Here is a 23,621-nt window from a genome sequence, read left to right as displayed (position 1 = left end):
CCTCGGGTGACTCCACCGCCAGCGGCGCCTCCCACTTTCGGCTTCAGCTTTCCTCTAGTGCGTTGGAAGCTTAATAATAATAATAATAATATCTTTATGGAAATAGCACCTTTAAAAACAGGGTTTACAACGTGCTCTACATCACTTACAAGCAGTTATATAAAAATGGGTTTGAAGAAGTCACTGATGCTGCGAGCCTTACTCGTTCCAAAGGGTCAAAGGCCAGACTCACGTCCTCACGTGTGCCTCCAGGGAGTCGCTCGCTGCTCCTCTTCAGACACGCCGTCTTTACAAATGCGACTCCGATAACTCTCTGTGGAACAGTGGACCTTTCTAAGGTCAGCCGAAGACAAGTCGAGGCCTCCTCCGCAGTGGGAGTTTGTCAAATCAAGTGTGCGTCTGTATATTCTCTCTGTGTGTGTGTGTGTGTGTGTGTTCCTTTCCGTCCACCGAGATGAGGCCCACTCGGCACGACCGGCTGGATGCATTTCGACACACAGACTTTGTCGGCCGTTTCTTACAGCGGAATCTCTTTAGGGGCGGATCCCTCCACAGCTAGGAGTTATAATAACTAATACAGCACCCGATCACTCCTTCAATGTACGGACGAGCGAGTATTGCTTTATAGACATACTTGGGAGGTATTTAAAGCAATCCTCCAAGTATGTGTACAGACACACACACATATATACATATACATATATATATATATATATCCTCAGTGTACCTGTAGCCAGGCAGGGGATATCCACGTTCCTGTCGAGGTCAGCGAGGATCTTCCTCTTGGGTTGAGCCGTGAGAGAAGGCAGCTCTGCGGGGGACAACATGTAAAGCATTAAAATATGAAGCACATCCTGAAAAAAACAACACGAAAACGGGCCACGCCCCCTTGTGGCCCGGGAGCTACGAATAACGGCGGAAAAAAAAAAAAGGCTTAAAGCCTCGTGAAGTCGCTTTAAAGAAAAAAAGCCTTGCACTAAGGATGGTGAATTTGCCCTTCGACAAGCAGACATTCTTTCAGAGGAGAGGAGCCGTGGAGTGGACACGCCTCCAGAACCAGAATGGACCTCCCTCCTGACCCTGAGGAGTGTCGCTGCCGAGGCGGCGGGCTTCCCGTCTGTCTGCCCGGTGATATTACTTCCACACAAAAACACATTCTTCAGGGTTTCCCAAAGGAAAACCATGTTTTTCCTTTTTTTTGGTAAAGGCGTCATTTGGCTGCCAGCGACGTCTCCATCCGTGTCGCTCTAAACGCCGCCAGACAAAAGCTTCCCTGGATCCAGAACGTGAACGCACGCCGGTTACCGGGACGCTGCATCGCGATATGAGAAAATGGGAGCGAGTGCCATTTCTTTGAAAAAACAAAACCTTTGTTCATATTTAGAGAGAGATATTGACACGGAGAGCCCCCAGAGGTGGAAGAGGGAGGTGGGGGAGGGGGGGAGAGACAGGTGTGGCGAATTCATTTCCAGCTCTCTGGCTCCTGTGGATAAAGTGTCTCAGCACCACCTGTTTGCTGAGACATGACTTGGAAGGGAAATAAAATGTCTGGCGTTAAATAATAGATGTGTGTGTGTACCGGCCGTGATGAAGATGAAACGAGGAGGAGGCATTTTCATCGAGGTTTCATTGCATCTCATTCCTGTTCCTGTACTTCTTAAAGCTCCGCACACGTCTAATTATCATACATAACGGGATGTTTTGACACTATTCTAATGCCGCTGTACTTGAGAATAAATCCCTTTGCTGCGGCGTTATTCGTCTCCATTTCCTGTTGCTTCACATCGGGAATGGTTTGATGAAGCTGTGTGTGTGTGTGTGTCTGTGTGTGTGTGTGTATGTGTGTATATATGTTTATGTGTTTGTGTATGTGTGTATATGTGTGTGTATGTATATGTGTATATGTATATGTGTGTATATATGTATGTATATATGTATGTATATATATGTGTATATGTATGTGTGTGTATGTGTATGTATATATGTGTGTATATATATATGTGTAGTGTATATATATGTGTATATATATATGTGTATATGTATGTGTGTATATGTATATATATATATATGTGTGTGTATATGTATATATATGTGTGTATGTGTGTATATGTATATATATATATGTGTGTATATGTATGTATATATATATTTGTCGATATATGTGTATATATTTGTGTGTATATATATATATGTATGTGTATATATATATGCGTGTGTATATGTATATGTGTATGTATGTGTGTATATATGTGTGTATATGTATGTGTGTGTGTCTGTGTGTATATATATGTGTGTGTCTGTGTATATGTGTGTGCATATGTATGTGTGTGTGTCTGTGTGTATATGTATGTGTGTGTGTCTGTGTGTATATATGTGTGTGCATATGTATGTGTGTGTGTGTCTGTGTGTATATGTATGTGTGTCTGTGTGTATATGTGTGTATATGTATGTGTGTGTCTGTGTGTATATATGTATGTGTGTGTGTGTGTGTGTGTCTGTGTGTATATATGTGTGTGTGAACAGCTTACACAGTACCCTCCCATGTTGCTGCTGCATTGATTCTTCTTGATTTTAAAGTTATTTTACTGTTTTCTTTCGGGGGGGGGGGACTTTTAAACCCGCCGCCGCGCCGCCTGTCTCTATTCACCGTGCTCGGTGTTGTGACTCGGGATGAGGAAAGGCCCCGCGGTGAACACAACAAGAGATGAATAACGGCGGCGTGGCGTGACACCGATAACACCGGACGCATTAATCACCTTCACAGTCAGGTGAGGAGTGCGAGGACCTACATGCAGGAAACACAACACTAGTGTGCGTCTGTGTGTGTGTGAGTGTGTGTGTGTTTGGCTTCAGAGCTTTGAGCTTCCCGTGGATTCCCTGTTGTCTGCCTGCAAAAAAAAACAAAAGATGGAGCACAACAACAAGATTCTGTTGTTTGCACCGGCAGCCGTCCGCACGGTACCGGCACCATACATATTCCCATTAGTGGATCGGGGGGGAAGACAGAGAAGTTGGAACTGAATCATGAAAAAACCCTTTTGAGGCCGTCTCCTTTTCTTCCCACACGAGACGCGCATACACTATTCTGTTTAGGAACGGCTCTCATTGGATGGAGGCCTTCGCAGAAGAAGAGGATCAGCACCGACGTATTCATCAGTGGAGGCTCCTCGGGTTGTGACGCCCGCCACGCAGAGAGAGAGAGAGAGAGAGAGAGAGAGAGAGAGAGCGGTAGATGGTGAGAATGAGCGGGATATAAATATTCAGGCAGGTCTTTCCTGACGGGTGAGAACTCCGACAATCACGGGCTGTGTTGTTGTTTCCTGTTTATTCACACACACACACACACACACACACACACACACACACACACACACACACACACACATCGGGGACAGGAGAGGATTGTGGACGGCGGCGCGCTCAGTGTGCTCTTATTGACCGGCGACTCCAGGGAACAAAACTAATTTAGCTGCTCGGGCAAACATCCATGTGTGTGTGTGTGTGTATATATGTTTACGTGTTTGTGTATGTGTGTGTATGTATGTGTGTGAGTGTGTGTATGTATGTATGTGTGTGAGTGTGTGTATGTATGTATGTATGTGCATGTGTATGTGTGTATATGTGTGTGTATGTTCCGTGAGCGCACACAAGAGTGTACACAAACGTAGCGGCTGTTTGTGACCTCGGGGTGTGTGTGTGTGTGGGGGGGGGGGGGGGTCAACGCCATGCTTCCAGGACAAAAGAAGGAATAAACGGAGGAGTGAACGGAGGAGTGAACGGAGGAGTGAACGGAGGAGTGAACGGAGGACTGAGTGAACGACGCCCGGAGCAAAAAACATGTGCAAGGAAAGACGAGAGCGAGGTTGAAATCGAAGTGAAGGATCCCCGTTGAGAACATTATGCTTGTTGGATAAGGCCAGAACAAGATAATCATGGACAATCATGTTCAGCAGTGTGTGTGTGTGTGTGTGTTTCTCTCTCTCTCTCTCGCTTACCCATCACAGTGAGGTGTGCCCTTGCCTCCACAGGTTTGGCAGTGCTGTTGCTAAGCAACGCCTCGCAAACATATAACCCCGTGTCAGAGGAGTTGGGGGCCGGAATAACGAGCCGACGCCCACTGGCCAGACGGCGGCCATCGCGTCTCCACGCCACCACGAGGCCGTCGATCGGTCTGAGGGGGAGAGGGCGAGAGAAAAGAATGGTGGGGGGAGGGGGGGGGAAGATTTGGAGGAAAAATGGGGGGGGGAAAAGAGTGACAGAAGGCAATTACGACATATTAAATCCATCAGCTTGCGTGTCAATGAGGCAGCAAATGAACGGTGACAGTGTGTGTGTTCGGGAGCGGTCCGCTCGGCTCGGCGTGAAGGAGCTTCAGTCAGTTGAGAGAAGGACGGGCTTTTCATGGAGAGTGGAATTTAGCTTTTGCATAAACAAGATCAAAACAACAATCTTGTGCGCGTGTGCGTGTATTTGTTTAAAGCACCGGTAATACAGCTGTATTTATTCGTGACGGTGCAACTCAGTTTTTTTGGTGCATTTTCTCTTCCGATTTTTAACTTCTTATAATCAATCTGCATTAAAATTGATTTACAGGCTATTTGTGTAATCAGCCGTTTGAATTGCGATCCAGATGCATCTTTTAAAGGACATCTTAAAAGTCATAATGTAGTGATGCAAATACACTGCTGAGGCGCCAACTGAATAACAAGAAAACAATGTTTTAGTGTCAATTTCTTATTGGTTTGAAGACATAATTAAGCTTTTGGTTTGGAAAGTAAAGTCATAAAAGAACATGCATTAATCAGATGGAATGACATAAAACAATATGTAAAAGATTCTGGGTGTGAAACAAGAGATATTTCCTTATTACGTTGGCTTAACGATCCCAAATGTTCCATTCTCTTGATTTATTACGATTACGCTTTTTATTTCTAGCATGTTCTTTGACATTTATCCCATAATGAATCACTTTGACGCGACGGCATATAAATAAATATATAAATATATATAAATAAATATAATCAATATAAATAAATATATATATATATAAAATATGTATATATACATATATATATAAATAAATATATTTATATATATATGTATATATACATATTTTATATATATATTTATTTATTTATTTAGTTTAATTTTTCAAAGTGGGCGACTTAATATGCAGTCCAACTACAAACAATATATCATTAAATGTGTTTTTCCTTTTCTTTGGATACAGTCGAGATGACACAACTCCACAATTAGATAGAAAAGTAATTGAACTTGCGGCTTGGCTGATACCTCAACATTTTAATACGCTTACTCAGTGGCTCCTATCCGCAACAAAAGAACCCAAAAATGTACCCAAAGACAGAAAAGGCTGATTTTTTACAGCCCTTAATATAATATCTCCTGGCACTTGTTTTCCAATCACACTCCTAATTATCACTGGAGCAGGAACTGCGTTGGTGCACACGCCTGATCCGTGGTGAATGGCTGTGGAGAGGAGATGCTTCTAGATGCCAGCGCTGCACTTGATTTCACCCATCACACTTCATCCCAAAACTTCAACACAATAGTTGCTTATTCTTTGGGTTATCTCCCGCCTGCTGCTTTATCTTCTCCAGCGTAAGTATTTTTTTGTTTGTGTATTTTATTCAGTCAATCAAATCAAATACAATACTATATTATTCTATATAATATACAAAAGAGAAAGACTGAAAAGGTATAGGTAGAAGCAAAAAATGCTTATAAATTCCTATCCTAAATTAAAATCAAAATAAATAAGAAAATTAATATACAATGAAGAAAAAACAACAAACAAAATATATTTATGTATACTACCACATACATCTTCCATATAAATACGTTTTTAATCACATTTATAACTCTCAAGAATTGTTTTATAAATCGGGGATCGAGTATCTTTTAGTGGATTCTCTGATATCTGAACGGGTCCCTGTAGAGCAGCGGTCGCCGACCCGTCGATCACAATCGACCGGTCGATCTCGGAGACGTTCGCTGTCTCTCTCCAAAATAAAATGAAAATAAAATCAGAAACACTTTGTTCCTCATTCTCGAAAACGTTATAAAGTGTCTTCTGAAACGTTTTCTTCCTGACTGGAAGATCGACGTCAGAAAAGATCTCCGCCTGATTTTAATGAACGCCTGAAAACGGGTTCTTCTACACAGCGGCGTTGTCAGCTGTGCGCCCCGAAAGAGGGGAATGTAGTCCACAGTGGTCCTACAGGTGGGGCGTGCCCCTCTAGTGGGGAAAGTGGTACTCCAGATGGGACGCAGGGGAAATGCAGAAAGTGTTTTGTCTTTCATACAGATGTATTTACGCGGTGAAATGGAATCCTGCTGCTGCACAGAGTCGTCTCCCCCCCCTCCTGGAGGCCCGAGCCCCTCTCCTCCTACGACTAACACGGTTCAGTCCCTCTTCATACTGTAACTTAAGTGCCGCCCCGGTGGTCAAGTGCTGGTCAAGTGCTGCCGAGAGACATTTAAAGGGATTCCAGCTCCAATCTCGCCCCCGACCGATCGTCAACGAGGCGAAGGAGCCTTGAAAACACAGCCTGCGTGGACGCTCAACGGCCCTGTGCTTGGAGAGCGCCGCTCACTCAAAGTGCTTTGACACCACGTGACATCATTCGCACGCTGATGGGAGTCATTTCTGCGCTAAGCGCTTTTGGACACGTCGGCGTGGGTCGGCGGAGACGGGGATCGAACCGCCGACCCTCCGATTGGAGGACGGACGCCGCTCATCACTGGAGAAGCAGAGCCCCGATTATCACCTGATGGCTCGAGGCTTTTTGCCTCACTGTTCTGTTTAATCAACGTCACGACGAGCTAAATGTTCATAACCGTCTCCTTACGTTGGATACCGGGATGTAATCGCGGTGGGGAACTGTTGCCTGGAGAGAAGAGGCCGTCCGAAGGACGCAGAAGGACACGCGAGAGAACGAGTAACACGGAGCACACACACGAGAGGAGACGGGAGGAGGACCGCTCTGCTGATGTCGGACGGGACTTTCATCCAACTTCTGTTTGAGTTCACTTTTATGTGTGTGTGTGTGTGTGTGTGTGTCTATACACCAATACTGGGCGGGGAGACTTGCTGAGCTACGAGTTTACGTGATGTCCTCTAATTGGCCTGGAAGGTAAAACAGTGCGGTCGAGTAAGAACGGAATTATGTGTGTGTGTGTGTGTGTGTGCATTTAATACATTTACCTGGCATTAGCGATGCACTCCAGCGTCGCCTCGCCGCTGCCCGCCACCACCGTCGTGTCTCTGGGTCCGATCACAATCGCCGGGGCAACGCGCTCCGACTCTGGATCTGTTGGCAGAGAGAGGGTCAATCAGCGGATGACATCACAACGTCACACACAACGCCTCACGCGCTCCTCCACGGGGCGACACTCTCCGTGTTCCGACGCACGCTTTTGAAAGCAGCGTGACGGTGTCCTTGGTGTCACTTGATTTAAACACGGTACACGCATTTAGACTCTTTTTTTACTTGAATTAGAAAAAAATTAGGGCTGTGAAACGATTACAATTTTTAATCAGGTTAATCACAGGTTTCTGTGGATTAATCATGATTAATCCCATATATACATTCAGGGTTTTTCCTGGGTCAAAATGGGTTTTCGGTGCAAGTGACTTTTTTTCGTCCGGATGTGCGCCCACACGCCGGCATCCGAGCTCTGCGGCGCGCGAGACGGAGATCGGAGTCGTGTTAACGCGACACGTAGAGACAGAATGACACGCTGCTGGTTAGAGACGACCAACAACAGACGGATTGGAAGCTCATTCTGCGCATGCGTTAAATGCGTAAAAAAAACAAAACTAGTTAAACCTGTAATTTAATTAACTGAGTTAACGCGTTATTTTTCGCAGCACAAAAAAAAAAAAGAACATTTACGATTTCCAAAACGGCCCGCTGTCAAAAAGCTCCGTTTTAAGCTGTGGTGTGTATTATTGTCGTATTTAAGTGGTATTGAGTAGTATTTTAAATGTCATGGTGTCACCTTAATGTTCATACTGACATGGAGACAACGGCGACACAACAGATGGACAACATATTACGCATCTTCTGGCCGTCTGTGGACCACAATTCTTCTTTTTTATTATCTTTTTAATATATATATTTTTTCTGTCCAATGTAGCTCGGCCACTTCTATCCTCTGGCAACCCTTTTGATAATGATGATGATGATGATGATGATGATGACGCCGCCATGCGGTATAGAGAATAGAAGCCATAACTTTTGAGGAAAGAAACCCATCGGAGGGCTTGATTGAGTCTCAGATGGAGATGAGTTAAAGGGGAAGAGAAACTGGGCGACGCATTCAATGGTCGCACTGGTCTGTGTGTGTGTGTGTGTGTGTGTGTGTGTGTGTGTGAGTGAGAGAGAGAGAGTTGAATCCGCGGCCTGTAATCCTCCTTGAGCGCCAGAACAACCTTAAAACATTCCAATATTTCAAAGTGAAGACAGGAAAAAAGCAAAGTGAACTATTTACTCCTCCTTAAAGGAACAGTTACCAACATGTATAGGAGCGGATCATAAAGGGAACACCTGAAGTGCATTACTGCGATGCCACAAAGGTCACGAGGTCGCCCCTGAAGCACGTGCCGGCTCGTCCAAATGCAAAAAAAAAGTTGGAGGAAGGAGTGAAAACAAAGTAAAAAGTTAGCGCGAGGCCCCGAGAGAGAACGAGGGTGACCGTCGGTGTGCCCGACTGGAACTAAAAATAAATAAACTCTTCATCTCCTCTTCCTCTAAACTGCTATTGTCTTTTACCACAGACAATTGACACACACACACACACACACAAACACACACAGCACAGAGCACAATTCTCTCTTGTAAACAATATCACTGTTTGCCACTGTTGTGTGTGTGTGTGTGTGTGTACATTACCATATAGGGTATAATGATGTATTGGAGTGTGATGGTGTGTGAGGGTTAAGATGACACGTAAGAGGAGAGTACCGTGGTTACAGAGTATGGGAAGAATGACTTAAGCCCTAAAAGGGGTGTCGGAGAGTATGGTAGTGCGTGTGCAAGATTATGATTGTGTGTGTGTGTGTGTGTGTGTGTGTGATTCATGGCGTTATTAAGCCTCTCATAAGGAAAGGACACTCAAGGATTGTTATCAGTTTGAGATGCGGTGAGCAAAATATCCTAAAAACAGTCGAATAAAAAGGAATGTTGCAAATATTTTTTGACAGGATGTGAGGAGCCTGGTTTTATATGAACGTCGCCGCGGTGATACGGCGTGTCAGCGATGAATCAGGAGTGGGGGGGGGGGGGGTCAGGGGTGTAAGGAAGGGGAGCATGGAGGCAAGGCGAGGAGGCGCTTTGATGGGAACGAGGGAAAGGTGGTTATTAACTCGCTGCTTTTTATTCCTTCCTCTCATTCTCTCTCTCTCCCTTTCATTCTCTCTCTTCGTCATTATCTTTTCCCAACCGAAGAGAGAGAGAAAGCTGAAAAGCCGTATCCCCCTGTCACAGGAAATACGTAACGCGGGAACATGAAGATAGCAAACGCACACACACACACACAAACACCCTCACACACTCTCTACTGTATGGACATCTACACTCGCTGACTTGAGGTGGAGGATGAGTCATTAATGGGAAAGACAAGTGAAGTGATGGGAAGTATTGGTGGAAGTCTCTAAATTCCACACACACACACACACACACACACGTAGTAATGATAGGTTGCGGCGGAAAGGTGGGCGGAAGATATGCAGCGACGGCGGGAGGCTGTCCTGGGAGAAGAGGTCGACGAGCAAAGAGCAGGAGGAGAGCGTCCATTAGCCGGCCGCTCCGGGGGAGCAGAGGTCACGCCGGGGGGCGGCGCCATCAGCGGAGCCCTCATGGCAGCGGCGAGCGGCGATAACGAGCGCGGGGGAAGACGTGAACCCGACCCGTTAGCTCGGGCCTGGAGTCCGAGGGGAGCCGACAGATGAATCACCACGGCGGGAACACTGGTGAGACACGGGGAGAACGAGGAGGGCGAGGGAGGAGGCGCTCCGTCTTCCTGGAGCGACGGACGTGACGCTGGAAGAGGAGGGGGAAGGGAAAGGCGCCATGATCTCTTCTTCTCTCTCCGCCAGCGTGTCTCACATCCTCTTCCTCTGGGGGGATCGGGATCATTTCATCTCTCATTCCCCCGCTGCATATCTTCCCTCCTTTATTCCCTCTCATCCCTCTTATCGCCTCCTTTTGTTGTTTAAACGGGGGGTTATTAAATTAACCTTCCTCAACCTACACAAGGAGAAATATTCAAACTGGCAGGCAGTGTTACTTTTCTTTCTGTGTGTGTGTGTGTGTGTGAGGCTCCCTGTAACGATTCTACAAAGAGAGTCCAGAAGTTTAATCTAACTCTATTGGATTCCTCATTTAGCAAATGAGAAACACCATGTGGCAGAGAGAGAGAGAGAGAGAGTGATGGAGTGATGGAGGGAAGAGAAAAACAAACTCAGGGAGGGAACAAAGCAACATGAGAACAACATCTTGAGGCTGAAAAGCTTCGTTAGAGAGAGAGGGGATTATAAAAAAGAGAGAGAGCATTAGGAAAACCGTTTTAAAAGTATACACTTTGTGTGTCTGTGTGAGTGAACACGGGTGTGTGTGTGTGTGTGTGTTGTGTAGCACCAGAGTGAAGCTGACGCATTGCAACGTTGCAATGCAATCATCTCTGATTGACAGTCGAGTACTGCGCAGGTGACACAGCTGTGTGAGAAGGTGTGTGTGTGTGTGTGTGTGTGTGGTATTCAGATGAAAGCAGAAACCTCCTAAATGAAATCAAAGATGGGAATGATCAAACAACAGGGCTGGTTAAAAGGATTGCTGCAGCTTTAGGGCAGGAAAGAGATAAAGGAGAGAGAGAGAGAGAGAGATGAAAGCCTATTCCATCCTCAGATTACAATGTAATCCCTCTTTGAATGGATTCTCTCAGATTACAGCTTGTTCTCCTATTAAATCTGTCAGTCACTCCACACCCCCTGTTGTCTCAGTGCGTGTGTGTGTGTGTGTGTGTGTTTGCTCTCTCTACGACTGGAGATGTGTTTTAAGACCTAGAGAGCAGAGAGACTGGCTGAGCGGTGAACACACACACCACACACACACACAGGAGGAGGCTGGAGTTAGCTGACTGTGTATTAATAGAGTTGTCATATACGTGTCTGCAGGCTTCACAGCCAACCAGCACATATCACACTAAGAGCGCATACACAACATAGAGAGAGAAAGAGAGGGATAGAGAGAGAGAGGATGAGTTTGAGAGAAGGAAAGAAAGAGGGTGAGATTGTGAGAGAGAGAGAGAGAGAGAGAGAGAGCACCGATAAGGAAAGAAAGCTGGAAATGAGTATTTCTCCGGGTAAAGAGGAATAAATAAAGAGGAGACGGTGATCATTTGCTTATCTGTCTTGGGAATAATGCATGTGTGTGTGTGTGTGTGTGTGAGAGTAGGGTGAGTGTGTGTGCGTGTCACTGCACTCATTAATGCTGCATGCTGACAGCTAAGTGTCACCGTCTGAATACACTCACCTTAGAATGCCAAAATGAAACCACAAGGCAAGACACACACACACACACACACACACAAATATAAAGCCCCCACCACTCCAAGAGTAGAAGATCCAAGCCCCAAGGGGAAGTCAGACACAGACAATGGGAAGTGGAGAGAGGACCGAGAAAGATGCCCAGATTTAAATATCTCCTCCTTCAGCTGCCAGACCTCCATCCATCCATCTCTCACCACCGGGCCACGGAGGGCGGAGACGGTGAAGACGAGGAGGAAGAAGACGGCGATGGAGAGGCAGCGCGGGAGTTAAGCTCCCGGGACCGCCCGGTGATGATATTTGATCAACCTTGAGCATCGTATTAGTTGCGTTTGTTTTTTGTTTTATTTTGGAAATCTTCAACACACACCGCGGCTCATATGGGAGTCATTCTTCCGGAACAAAAAGTTTACGAGAAATAAGGTGCTCAAGCATCTAGGAAGCGTTAGTCCTCCAAAAGATGAACCGTGTCAGGAAAACTGAACTCAAGTGGCGCTGTGGGGGAAGACGAGTAGTGAAGAAGGCGGAGCCTATCGAGCGAGACCGGGAAGTGAAACCGAGCCTGCCGCCGCGGTAACGTGGAAAACCCTCCGAAAGGTACCGGTCTCTTCTTGACTCGCTAGAATCCACCTGTCGCGACCCCCCCCCCCCCCTCTCTATGATGAAATACTCTTCAAGTGTTTTTGTCTCATTTTAATGAGGAGCATAAAGGGCAGAGACAGTTTCAAGTGGGATCGGGGGGTGAAGTGAGGATTTTTTTTTTTATCCATAAACCGTTCATATATACGTGGAGTTTGTTCATCGGCACTTCAAGGAGGAAGGAGAGGGCTTTCTGAAGATGCATGATGTCATCGTCGGCATGACTCTGAAGGGTCCTTAGGAGGGAGGCGCGGTGGGGGCGGCTCGACAACATCACAGTGAACGCCACGCGGTGTTCATACATCTGCTGCGTGTCTTTGAGTCGGGTTTAAAGGCGATCGGCAGCTCTGGGAGCACAGAAAACTAATTTATGAATCATCATTCCTTTAATTGGGTTGGAAAACGGGACAATTTGGTGGTGAATGTTGTAAAGACCAATCTGTATTGATTTGATTTTGACCATTGAGGTTTATTCCAGGACATTTGGCGGCCGAGTCGCTTTAAAATGAACAAACTGTAAGTTAATGGAGAAAAGTACCAAATAATTATCTCCAGCTGGACACCGTCTACGTTCATGAGCCGTCAACTTCATTAAATGGTTTAATTCAACTCCATAATGCTTCACTAGAGATGAACATGAACACATGAATGACTATATTTGAACCAACATTCGGGTTCCGCGATGAACTTTTTCCACACGGGTCAGCGCCATCGTCACGCCGACGGACAGAAGCCCCGCCCCGAGTCGTGTGCACTGTTGCATTCTGGGGCATCGGTAGCTTTAGAAGGTCTTCCGGGTTGTTATTAAAGTGTGACGCGAAAACACAGCCGAGCAGCGAAGGCCTCGCGAGGTATGAGCATCAGGTTCTCCCAGAGGTCGCTCGATATCATTCGATCTCAGTTTGATTTCACGGAAAAGCATTTTTATTGTTATATATTATCGTCATGGCGCTGCCCGAGGCCTTGAGGTTGGAAGTGTGTCGTTTTTTCTTCCTGGCGACGCAAGGCAGAAACTATGAAACTTCCACAGCTATATGATGGAGGAGAGAGGAGAAGAGAGGAGGAGAGAGGAGAAGATGAGGTGAGAGGAGGAGATGAGGTCAGAGGAGGGGGAGATAGGAGGAGAGAGGAGGGGGGAGAGAGGAGGAGATGAGGTGAGAGGAGAGGAGGAGGGGAGAGGAGGAGGAGGAGAGGAGGAGAGGAGGAGGAGAGGAGAGGAGGAGAGGAGAGGAGAGGAGGAGAGGAGGAGGAGAGGAGGGAGGAGAGAGGAGGAGAGAGGAGGAGAGGGGGAGGAGGAGAGGGGGAGGAGAGGAGGAGAGGAGGGGAGGAGGAGAGAGGAGAGGAGGAGGAGGGAGGAGAGAGGAGGAGGAGGAGAGAGGAGAGGAGGAGAGAGGAGAGGAGGAGAGAGGAGAGAGGAGGAGGGAGGAGGAGGAGGAGAGAGGAGGAGAGGAGAGGGGAGGAGGGAGGGAGGAGAGGAGGGAGGAGGAGGAAAGGAGGAGGAGAGAGGAGAGAGGAGAGAGGAGAGGAGGAGAGAGGAGAGAGGAGAGGAGGAGAGGAGGAGAGGAGGAGAGAGAGGAGAGGAGGAGAGAGAGAGAGAGGAGAGAGAGGAGAGAGGAGAGAGGAGAGAGGAGGGAGGAGAGAGGAGAGAGGAGAGGAGAGGAGGAGAGAGGGAGGAGAGAGGAGAGAGGAGGAGAGAGGAGGAGAGAGGAGGAGGAGAGAGGAGAGGAGGAGGAGGAGAAGAGGAGGAGGAGAGAGGAGGAGGAGAGGAGGAGGAGAGAGGAGGAGAGAGGAGAGGAGGGGAGAGAGGAGAGAGAGAGAGAGGAGAGATGGAGGAGGAGAGGAGGAGAGGAGGGGAGAGAGAGGAGCATGGAGGAGGAGAGGAGGAGAGAGAGGAGGAGGAGAGAGGAGGAGAGAGGAGAGGAGGAGATGAGGTGAGAGGAGGGAGGAGGAGAGAGGAGGAGAGAGGAGGAGGAGAGAGAGGAGGAGAGAGGAGGAGAGAGGAGAGTGGAGGAGCACTTGAGCACTTGGAGCTGACTTTCAGTGTTCGAAGTGCTCCACTGAAAAAACCAGCAGAATTCAGTGCACTGAAAGTACCCGGATGGTGCACTGCAAACGGGCAAAAATGTAGTGTAAACGATGGACACTACTCGCCCTAAGCGGCCGCCATCTTGGCGACGTGGCGGAAGAGGAGGAGCCCTTTCGCCAGCTCTTCATTTCATTTCTAAAACAATGGCGGACAGCACAAGCGGTAGACCGTAAATGTAAGTATCAGCGGTAATTACACATTGTACTGGTATTACAATGTACTACTAACATGCCATTCTCAGATTAGTGAGCATACCTAGGTAGCATTAGATGCCATTGGATCTGCATGGCAGTTATGATAAGATAGCTGGGTAATCCACCACCCGGCCAGTCCGACGAAGGTGCACTTTTATCGGACACTTTCCGCTTGACGAGCGGGGGCAGGTCGGCTCCAGCGGCAAGTCCGACGACAGATAGCTATGTCAGTCATCGGACAGTGTTAAACAACGGCTGTTCTGTTAACCAATCGAAATAGCTATTTTAATAATGGATTAACAATGGATATGCTCAGTTTAATAACGGGTTAACATGACACCGGGAACGTTTGCACACGCCGCCCGATAATTAATACCGTTACGATAGCTATCTAAGCTTGTCCTTCTAGAAATAATTGTAGCTTTCAATCATCGTTGTGTGTTGTTTTTTTAATGTCGTGTATGTATTAATTTAAATGTAATCGTGGTCTGGGACAGAGCACTGAATGGCTATCCTATTTCTGTTTCCTGCCCCAGAGACGTTTCCTGGAGGTGCTGGTGCTGGTCCTCTGCTGCCCTCCCGACATCTGCATCTGGCTCCAATGACCTCTGGCACCTCACATCCACCTCCAGGGCCTTTAAGAAGATGGACCGCCATCGCGTCTTCAGTATCCTGAAGGACCTCTCCACAACACAGCTGGCCTTTGACAGGCAGCAGTTGTAGCGTGAGGTGGACAGGCTGCCTGAAGGGGTCATGAGGCAGATGGGTTGGGACAGGCAGGGGAGCCACCATCCCCAAGGATACAGTATCCTGGTGGAGGGGATGACTGCTCATAGAAGATGGGGCTGTTATTCAGGACCCTGGCATCATGCACTGAGCCCGGGGCCTGTCGAAGGCCCTGGCCACCACCCGATAGGAGGTGGCGCTGGCAAGCCAAAAATAAAAACTAGACAGGAGATCTCGGGCCCCAACCGTGGTCACAGTCAGTGCCCAGCACAGCCATGAGGGCGTTGAATGACTCGGTGAGCCTGAAGTCCACCCTCATGTCACTGTGGCCATCACAATACAACGCCAGCAGTGGCATTGCAACATTGATACGGCAGCGCCGCCTGGGACTGGGTGGCTGCTGTAGAGTGTGGGGAGGGGAGGGAAGGGAAGATTATATTAATATGTAAGTCATTTTATCAATAAAATGTTGTCATTGAGGTTTTGTAGTCTTTTATTGCGTTTTCTGATTTATATTAGAATTGATGCATGTTTGTAACAATAATTAATATGCCTGTGTGTTCAATTGCTAATTGATTCCTGTATCAGGGTGAACTTCACTACAACAGAGATGTGTATAAAAGTACAGTCAGTCAAAGTAGGCCTATTACTGTGTGAATTCAAGCAGATGATGACTATCATTTCAGTGGATAATTCTTTAAACTAATTGGAATCTAGGGACAAACATGTACAGATTTGTCATGTTTTATTTCCATATGGTGTGTATGTGGATTGCAAAGAAGAAGGCTACTTCTGACAAAGATAATTGAGAATTTAGCATACCTAGCGAGGAGAATTTAATTGCAACTACTACATGAAGCTATGCTGTGAAGGTAAGGCAAAATCACAATTAAATTTACATATACCATCTCGACTTCAGCCAGAAGGCGGAGGCTCCTGCTGCGATTGTGGAGGTATCGCAGTTTCCACATGGGGTGGAGAAAGAGGTAAACAAGGGACAACAAGAGGGCAAGAAGTGCATTCATGTTGTCAGTTTAAGGGTTAGGGTATCGCAAGCAGATTTGCATATGTCACTCCCAGCTTAATTTCGCGGGTGCCGTGAACAGATTTGCGTCCGTCACTTCCGCCAAGTGGTTAACGGTTAAGTGTTCCATTTGAGACAGCACTTCATCAGCGACGCAGTGCACTGCAATGCAGTGCACTGAATTGCAGTGTACTGCATTGCAGTGTACTGCGTTAAGTGCGCGGTAGTAGACACAGCCAAGGGGTTCTTTACCTGTTGACCCGCGGTTCTTCTTGCCAACTGTCCATCAGCCGGAGAGAATGGGGTGAAGAGAGGAAGGGGACAAAAGGGGGAAGACAGGGAATGGGGGGAGGAGGAGGAGAAGAGGAGATATGTGATTCATATTTCAAATGGTTCCACACTTAGCTAATACACTTTTCTTCTTCTTCTTCTTGTAAAGCACAATGAAATACACGTTTTCACAAATCCGCAGCTCTGAGGAGTTGAGGAGGCGCTCACAAGAAGAGGAGACTCTTCTGAAGAGGAGGAGGAGGAGGAAAACAAATACAGCCAGAGAGCAGGATCTGGATGAGGGAGGAGGAGAGCGGCATGTTATCGTGGAGTCCATCCATTTTGCGGCTTTAGCTCAGTGAGTGGGGGGCAGGGACTGCACAACCGCAGGTTGTGGGTGTGGATCCCTCTCATTAGTTGCAAGTCAGAGTGTCCTTGAGCAAGGCACTGAACCCCCAGTTGCTGCGGGCGCTTCACGCAGCTCTGCTCTAATATATATAGGATGGGTTAAATGCAGAGAACTAATTTCCCCTTGGGGATTAATAAAAGTGTATATTCTATTCTAACCGCCAGCGATACCGACTTTTGTCTCGCTCATTTGCTCTTTTTTTCTTCTCCCCCTTTATCTCCCCCTCTTCCTCCCTTCCTGTATCTGTCACAGGTCTGGAGGCTGCACTGACGTCCTACATTCACCATTCACCTCCCAACACACCGTCCTCAACACACCTTTCAGCCGCTTAGACACTGTTCAACGCTGGCTGTGTGTGTGTGTGTGTGTGTGTGTGTGTGTGTGTGCGTGTGTGTGTGTGTGTGTGGTGACAAATGGGAGTCGGGGGCCTAATTTAGATTCTGACTTATCACATCAGCATCAGCACAAAGTTCTTTCAGCCTGGGTAACACATACACACACACACACACACACACACACACACACACTGAGTATGGGGGCAAGTGATGAAGAGTGAGCAAGCAAGCTGACGAGGAAGAAAAACAAAAGCGGCTTCCGAATGTACGGCGAAGAAGCTGAGGGAGGGGGGATTAAAAAGTTTATTTCTGACCATAATAAAGATGAATCTGTTGTGACTGATGGTTGCTATGGAAACCCAGGACAGGATCAACTGAGTGTCTCCGGTCGGGACAACGTTTACATTTCTTATCGGATCATATCGGATTAAAAAAATCACAACTCTGCCAATTTTGGACAACGTTCAATATTGACCTAAAAAAATGAATAAACATGTTTTTTTTCTTATAATAAATAAATAACAAACCTGAGTTATTGATATGGTGTGAATGAACGTAGAACCTGGGAGAAAGTTATCCACTAAAGAGAGGACAAATATTTTGGTGAGTCTAAAAGAGGGTCATCCTACACACACACACACACACACACACACACACAATGCCCACTGACAGTCACAGGAAGGCTTGGGGTCTGTGTGTGTGTGTGTGTGTGTATGGGGGGGGGGGGGGGGGGTGTATTCAAATGAACTGTCACAGCGAGTCATCTTCAGCTTCCGACGGGAGGAGCGATGGTGACCCGGTGACCTCCTCCTCCCTCGCTGTGAGACGACGCCCCGGACGTCTTCATCGACGTGTTTATCGAACGAGCGTTTCAGAAAAACTCGAGACGAGTAGAATTCAAGCGCGCAGTTAGAAGCGGCTTATGAAATAAATGTTCCGGTGAATCATCCGAGAGCGGGAAACGAGCGCAACTCTCAAACATCCGGCCCTCGGGTGCGATTCTAAATTGATGTAATTCACCGCCGGGCCACACGGCGGCCCGAAGGACCGACAGACGAGCAGGTCGCCGCGTCCTCTGTGGCGGTACTCACGCGACTCACCGGGCTCCCGTCCCAGCTGACCTGGGCAGGTGACTCCCCTATTTGCCCCCCCCCCCCTCCCCCAACCTCCTGACCCACAACCGCCGCCCCCCCCCCCCCACCGCCGGGTGTTCCTCGCTTCCTTTCCTCACATCTACGTCCAACCAGACACCTCGTTGCCCCTGGTGACGATCTATTCTCCTGTTCTCCCTCATCCACCGTCACACTTCAACAAGCCAAAGGATACTTTATATTTTTTAGGAAACACATTTGGGTCTTTTCTCTCCTTCTCTCTCTCTCTCTCTCTCTCTCTCTGTCTCTCACACACACACCTATTTGAAATTCATATCGACGGCCATACAAATGCAACACTCCCAATTTCCAATCCTGACACATTCACAGAGAGAAAAACAAGGACACACACACACACACACACACACACACACACACACAGATTTGCGTTTGGCAAAATAATAAGCCGGCTGGAGAGTCGACCTCAGACGGACCCAGATGGTAAAATGTGGGAGTCCTCTTCTCACTTTGTAAAAGTGACCAGAATTTAGGAGGGTTATCATATATATATATATATATACTGTATATATATATATATATATATATATATATATATACTGTATGTATATATATATATACTGTATATATATATACTGTATATATATATATATATGCAGCATATACCCAGCCCCCCCCCCCCCCTCCACTCTAGGAAGGTTACATCCTCCAGGCTGTCGGCCTGTCTTCAGCGAAACACAAGCAGCAGCTGACCTTTCCAATTTACCATGTCAATCATCATGCCCACACACACACTCACACACACACACACACACACACACACACACACACACACACACACACACAGAGACACACGTGCACAGCCCAGTCTCCCACACGCATTCAGGTGAAAATTGGTGTCAATCATCCTGGTTAAGAATCCTAAATGCCACCAGGTTCTGACATTCTCTTTGCTCACTGTCAGAGAGGAAAGGACGCTCAGCTTATGGCGGCCTTTCTTCCTCTTCCTCTTCTCTCCTTTTTTACTCTACTCTCCTGCCCGCACTCGAGATAACAAACAAACAAACACCCAAAAGAAGAGAAGTTGATCCCTTGTCAAACATCACCAGTCAAACACAGAGCACACAGATGAGACGCAGAGCAACTCAACGCACTGAAATTGATAAAAATAAAACATCAAAAGACGAGTGCCGTGTTTTATTCCGACGGGAGATAAATGTGAACGTCCGCCTCGTCGCGTGAGCCTAATGATGGCGCGAGAAAAGAGAAGAAGAAAAGAGAGAAATATTTAACACAATTAAAAAAGGAGTGCTGCTTATGCAAGTTTGCGCCTCTGATGGGAGACAGTGAGAAAAAACACATGAGCCTCTGATCTCACAGAGGTGTTGACAGGCGAGAGAGAGAGAGAGAGAGGAAGTGAAGAGGTGGAGTCTGAACCACCTCCGGCTGCAGCAGCAGATGGAGGAGGGACCAGGAGAGACGATGAGGAGATGCATCATCACTAAATCAGGTTGTTTGTCCCTCCTCTTCCTCCAGTGTGCCGCGGGCCGCTCCATTAACTCGCCCTCCTTCTTCGTCTTCATCTTCCCGACGCTCCGCCGGAGGAGCGGCGGATCACGGGACTTCGGATTCGGTGTCACGGTTTTTCGAGTCCTCGGATCGGATGGTTAGGGAAAATGTTCCTTTTTGGGTTTTTTTTTGTCATTGGTCAGAATCACGGACGAGAATTAAGAATATTAAAAAAATAGAAGAATAAGATAAAGTGCACCGACAGGAAGGTTTTTTAGAACTTTCTTTGTCAGTTTAAAGTGACAAGTGTATTTAAAGTGAAGTTATGTGTATTTAAGTGTATTTAAAGTGAAGAGTTATATGTATTGATGTGTATTTAAGTGTATTTTTGTGTATCTAAGTGTATTTAAAGTGAAGAGTTATGTGTATTTAAGTGTATTTATGTGTATTTAAGGAGAAGAATGTGTCGTGCAGGGGAGTGACCAGAAGGAAATGGTCCTGATGAGCCAGATATTATCGTTTATCGTTTTTCTTATAGCAGCTAGTATACAACGTTCCAGACTACCTTTCACCGCGGCCCCCCAAAAAATATTATTTCAACCGACCCAAAAGTCAGTGTAAATGTTTTAATTGTGTGAAGTCACCTGGTCCGTATGGATCACGGCTCCACCGTTACACCACGCCTCTCCGCTGCCACGCGTCTCGTCCCCTAAAGACTTGAAGTCCTGGGTCTGGCGTTTGGAGGGGGGGGATTTAAATGGGAATACTTTACGCAGAATTTAGAGAATCCCCTTTGGGAAACTCCCACGCTGTAATCTAAAGAGAGCTGCGAGTTAGGATTCACTTCCTTATCAAGGAATTGATCTGATGAGTTTAAGGTCCCGTCGCACTGGGACATTTTTGGTCAATCTCGGACCAAAATTGTCAAATCTTTACTTTTACAAAACCGACTCTTCAGAAACCAAGCCAGCGGAATGCTTCTGCTAATATCTCAATAATATCTCAACTCTAAAATTGACATTTCGCAATCAGGTTTCACAACGAGCGCCAAAGCGTGTTTATTATTCCGCGATGTGTCCGTAAAGCGTCAAAAGTAATGTGGCGGGAGCAATTACTCTCACAAGCGTCAGATAACAGATAATCAAAAAATCCTCCAGGAGACCCCCATTAAATTGCTTTCTTTCTTTACTTTAAATGACCAATTTAAAGTGACAGTGTAGAAAAAAGTGAGCCCAATAATCCGACACCAATTAAATGCCCTAATCCATCAAAATATAAACAAATCAGCCAATCGTCTGACGATGATCCAAAAGTCCCGCAGTATCTCTCGAGCAAATACTTTCTGTTTACCTGACTGTGAGATGACGCTAATTGCCTGCAAACAAAGCCATCTTTAATGACGCCTGCGCGTTAGCCGGGACAAACGAGAGCTCGCCGTCCACGCCGACTGACTCGCCGTCGCTACGCAGAAGTGAAATGTGCGCGTGTTTATGAATACATGTAAAGCGATCGCTCATGTGGGCAAGAGCCGTTAGGGTCTTTGTCAGAGGAACGGCTGGGCTGATTAAGGGACTCGGAGATTGATTGGTCGGGTCTGGTGGTAACAGATTCATTAGAACGGTGATAGATCGGTGAGATCTGGATGCAGCTGTTCCGCCTGAGTCTGGACAGCACGGTCTGGTAATGAACATCATCCTTCTGTCTGTGGATCACAATATGTCTCTCTCTCTCTCTCTCTCTCTCTCTTCAACTTTTTACACCCTGCCTCTCTTTCTTCCTTCCGATCCATCGTTATCTGTCCTCAAAGCGTTCCCGATCCTGCACTCGCTGCCGGCTCGTCTCTTTTTTCCGTTTGACTTCCTGGTACCCGATCCCTCTCCGTTATCGTCTCTTCCCTAAAGAATGTGTTTTTTATCTCTTCTTCTTCCACTAATTCTTTGCGAGTACCGCAATAAAAAAAACAAAGTACAGACCGATAGCGCAGGGCACAAGAGGGCAAACACACACACACACACATACACAGAAGTGTGAGAGTGTGTGTGTGAGAGTGTGTAAAGGCGTTCTAGCACGGCGGGAACAAATGATGACAGTGAAAACTAAAGCACGCACCGCAGTCTCAGGGCAACAACTCATGAGCAAAAGGGATAAATATATATATATCCCTTTTGCTCATGAGTTGTATATTAACTTAATGAGTAATACCTACTTTTATTAGTGCGAGAATTATAAACATTACTGGCTCTAATGAATCTAAATGTACACAAATTATTTACAACAGATTTGATTCAGCGGTCAAAAGTCAAAATTAGGCATATATATATATATGTATATATATATATGTATATATATTATATATCTATATATATATATGTATATAGATATATTATATATCTATATATGTATATATTATATATCTATATCTATATATATGTATATATTATATATATATATCTATATCTATATATGTTTATATTATATATCTATATCTATCTATATCTATATACGTCTGTGGAGTCGCGTATGCTTTCACACGGCGATGAGTATCAGAATGGAGCTGCAGTGGGAACACAGCGGGGGAACCAACACGTCTGTCTGCATGTACACAGCATCCGACATGAGGCTTAGGCTGCAGTGAGACTCACTGACTGCCACACACACACACACACACACACACACACACACACACACACACACACACACACACACACACACACACACACACACACACACACACACACACACACAGTGTTGGGCTGCAGGTTGCACAGCGGCGTGACTGACAGGATCATTAAAATCACGAGCACCACGCTACTTATCTGCGCACTCGACACTTGATTCGGCGTCTGGCGTGTGCTCGTGCATCTCATCTCTCTCCGAGGGAGCCGAGGCGACAACCCTACTAAGTGTTTGCCTGGAGAAGTAATACGCCACGAGATCTAGTCAGAATAAAAAAACATGTCCACGTGATAATCTGCTTTAAATAAGTCTCGGTTCATACACATGTTGACCAATGGATTTCCGGGACTTTTCCAGCAAACCAAATTTCCGGGACCAAAAATGTTGTGAAATCTTAGTGTGTACATGAAAAAGTGAGAACATTTTATATTTAAACTAAGAGTGAGTACTTTTCCATATGTAGCCAAGCATGGTTAAATCTGAACTTCCCTGGCATAGTGGATTAACCCGACCGCTTCCCTAAAATACTGTTGCTATGGCCACCAAACTTTTCAGTGAGGGTGTGTTCACTCGTAAGAGGGCGTATGCCGGCTTATATTTTGAGCGTCTTTCTTTTAAAAGCATATTAATCATTTTAAAACTTCATTTCATGAACTTTCCAGGTTTGACGGCCTCTACTCGCTCATTGATTCCTAGAAACGTGTCCCATCCTCTGTGTGACTCCTGGTCTGGTTCCTCCGCCCACCGGACATCTTCCTCACCACCTCTTCCTCACCACCTGCCTTCCTGTGGCCTTCTCCCTCGGCCATATTGACTGTTTCATTTGCAAATGGAAAAGGGAGTTGAAGACGAGGTGAAGATGGGTTGAAGACGAGTTGGAGACGAGTTGAAGACGAGTTGAAGACTGGTTGAAGACGACTTGGAGATGAGTTGAAGACGGGTTGAAGACGGGTTGACGACGGGTTGAAGACGAGTTGAAGACGAGTTGGAGATGAGTTGAAGACTGGTTGAAGACGAGTTGGAGACAAGTTGAAGACGGGTTGAAGACGGGTTGAAGACGAGTTGAAGACGAGTT

General features: G+C 46.5%; 1 protein-coding gene across 4 annotated transcripts in view; it reads right to left on the bottom strand.

Moving 5' to 3' along the window:
- The window catches only part of LOC130189744 (protein sidekick-1-like), a 242,497-nt gene that overhangs the window by 77,010 nt on the left and 141,866 nt on the right, over nucleotides 1-23,621 (bottom strand). For 3 of the 4 annotated variants that reach the window (XM_056408677.1, XM_056408673.1, XM_056408674.1), the window contains 4 exons: nucleotides 16,491-16,517; nucleotides 7,226-7,331; nucleotides 3,996-4,171; nucleotides 728-811 (listed from right to left, as the gene is read on the bottom strand). In XM_056408677.1, coding sequence (XP_056264652.1) covers nucleotides 728-811; nucleotides 3,996-4,171; nucleotides 7,226-7,331; nucleotides 16,491-16,517 — 393 coding nt within the window. The remainder of the gene's footprint in view (nucleotides 1-727; nucleotides 812-3,995; nucleotides 4,172-7,225; nucleotides 7,332-16,490; nucleotides 16,518-23,621) is intronic. The other variant, XM_056408675.1, reaches the window with a different exon arrangement.

This window comes from Pseudoliparis swirei, chromosome 24 (assembly GCF_029220125.1).
Source record: "Pseudoliparis swirei isolate HS2019 ecotype Mariana Trench chromosome 24, NWPU_hadal_v1, whole genome shotgun sequence".
In the NCBI taxonomy this organism is placed as follows: domain Eukaryota; kingdom Metazoa; phylum Chordata; class Actinopteri; order Perciformes; family Liparidae; genus Pseudoliparis; species Pseudoliparis swirei.
Note: the sequence above shows the minus strand (reverse complement) of the source record. Positions and strands in the feature narration are given on the sequence as shown.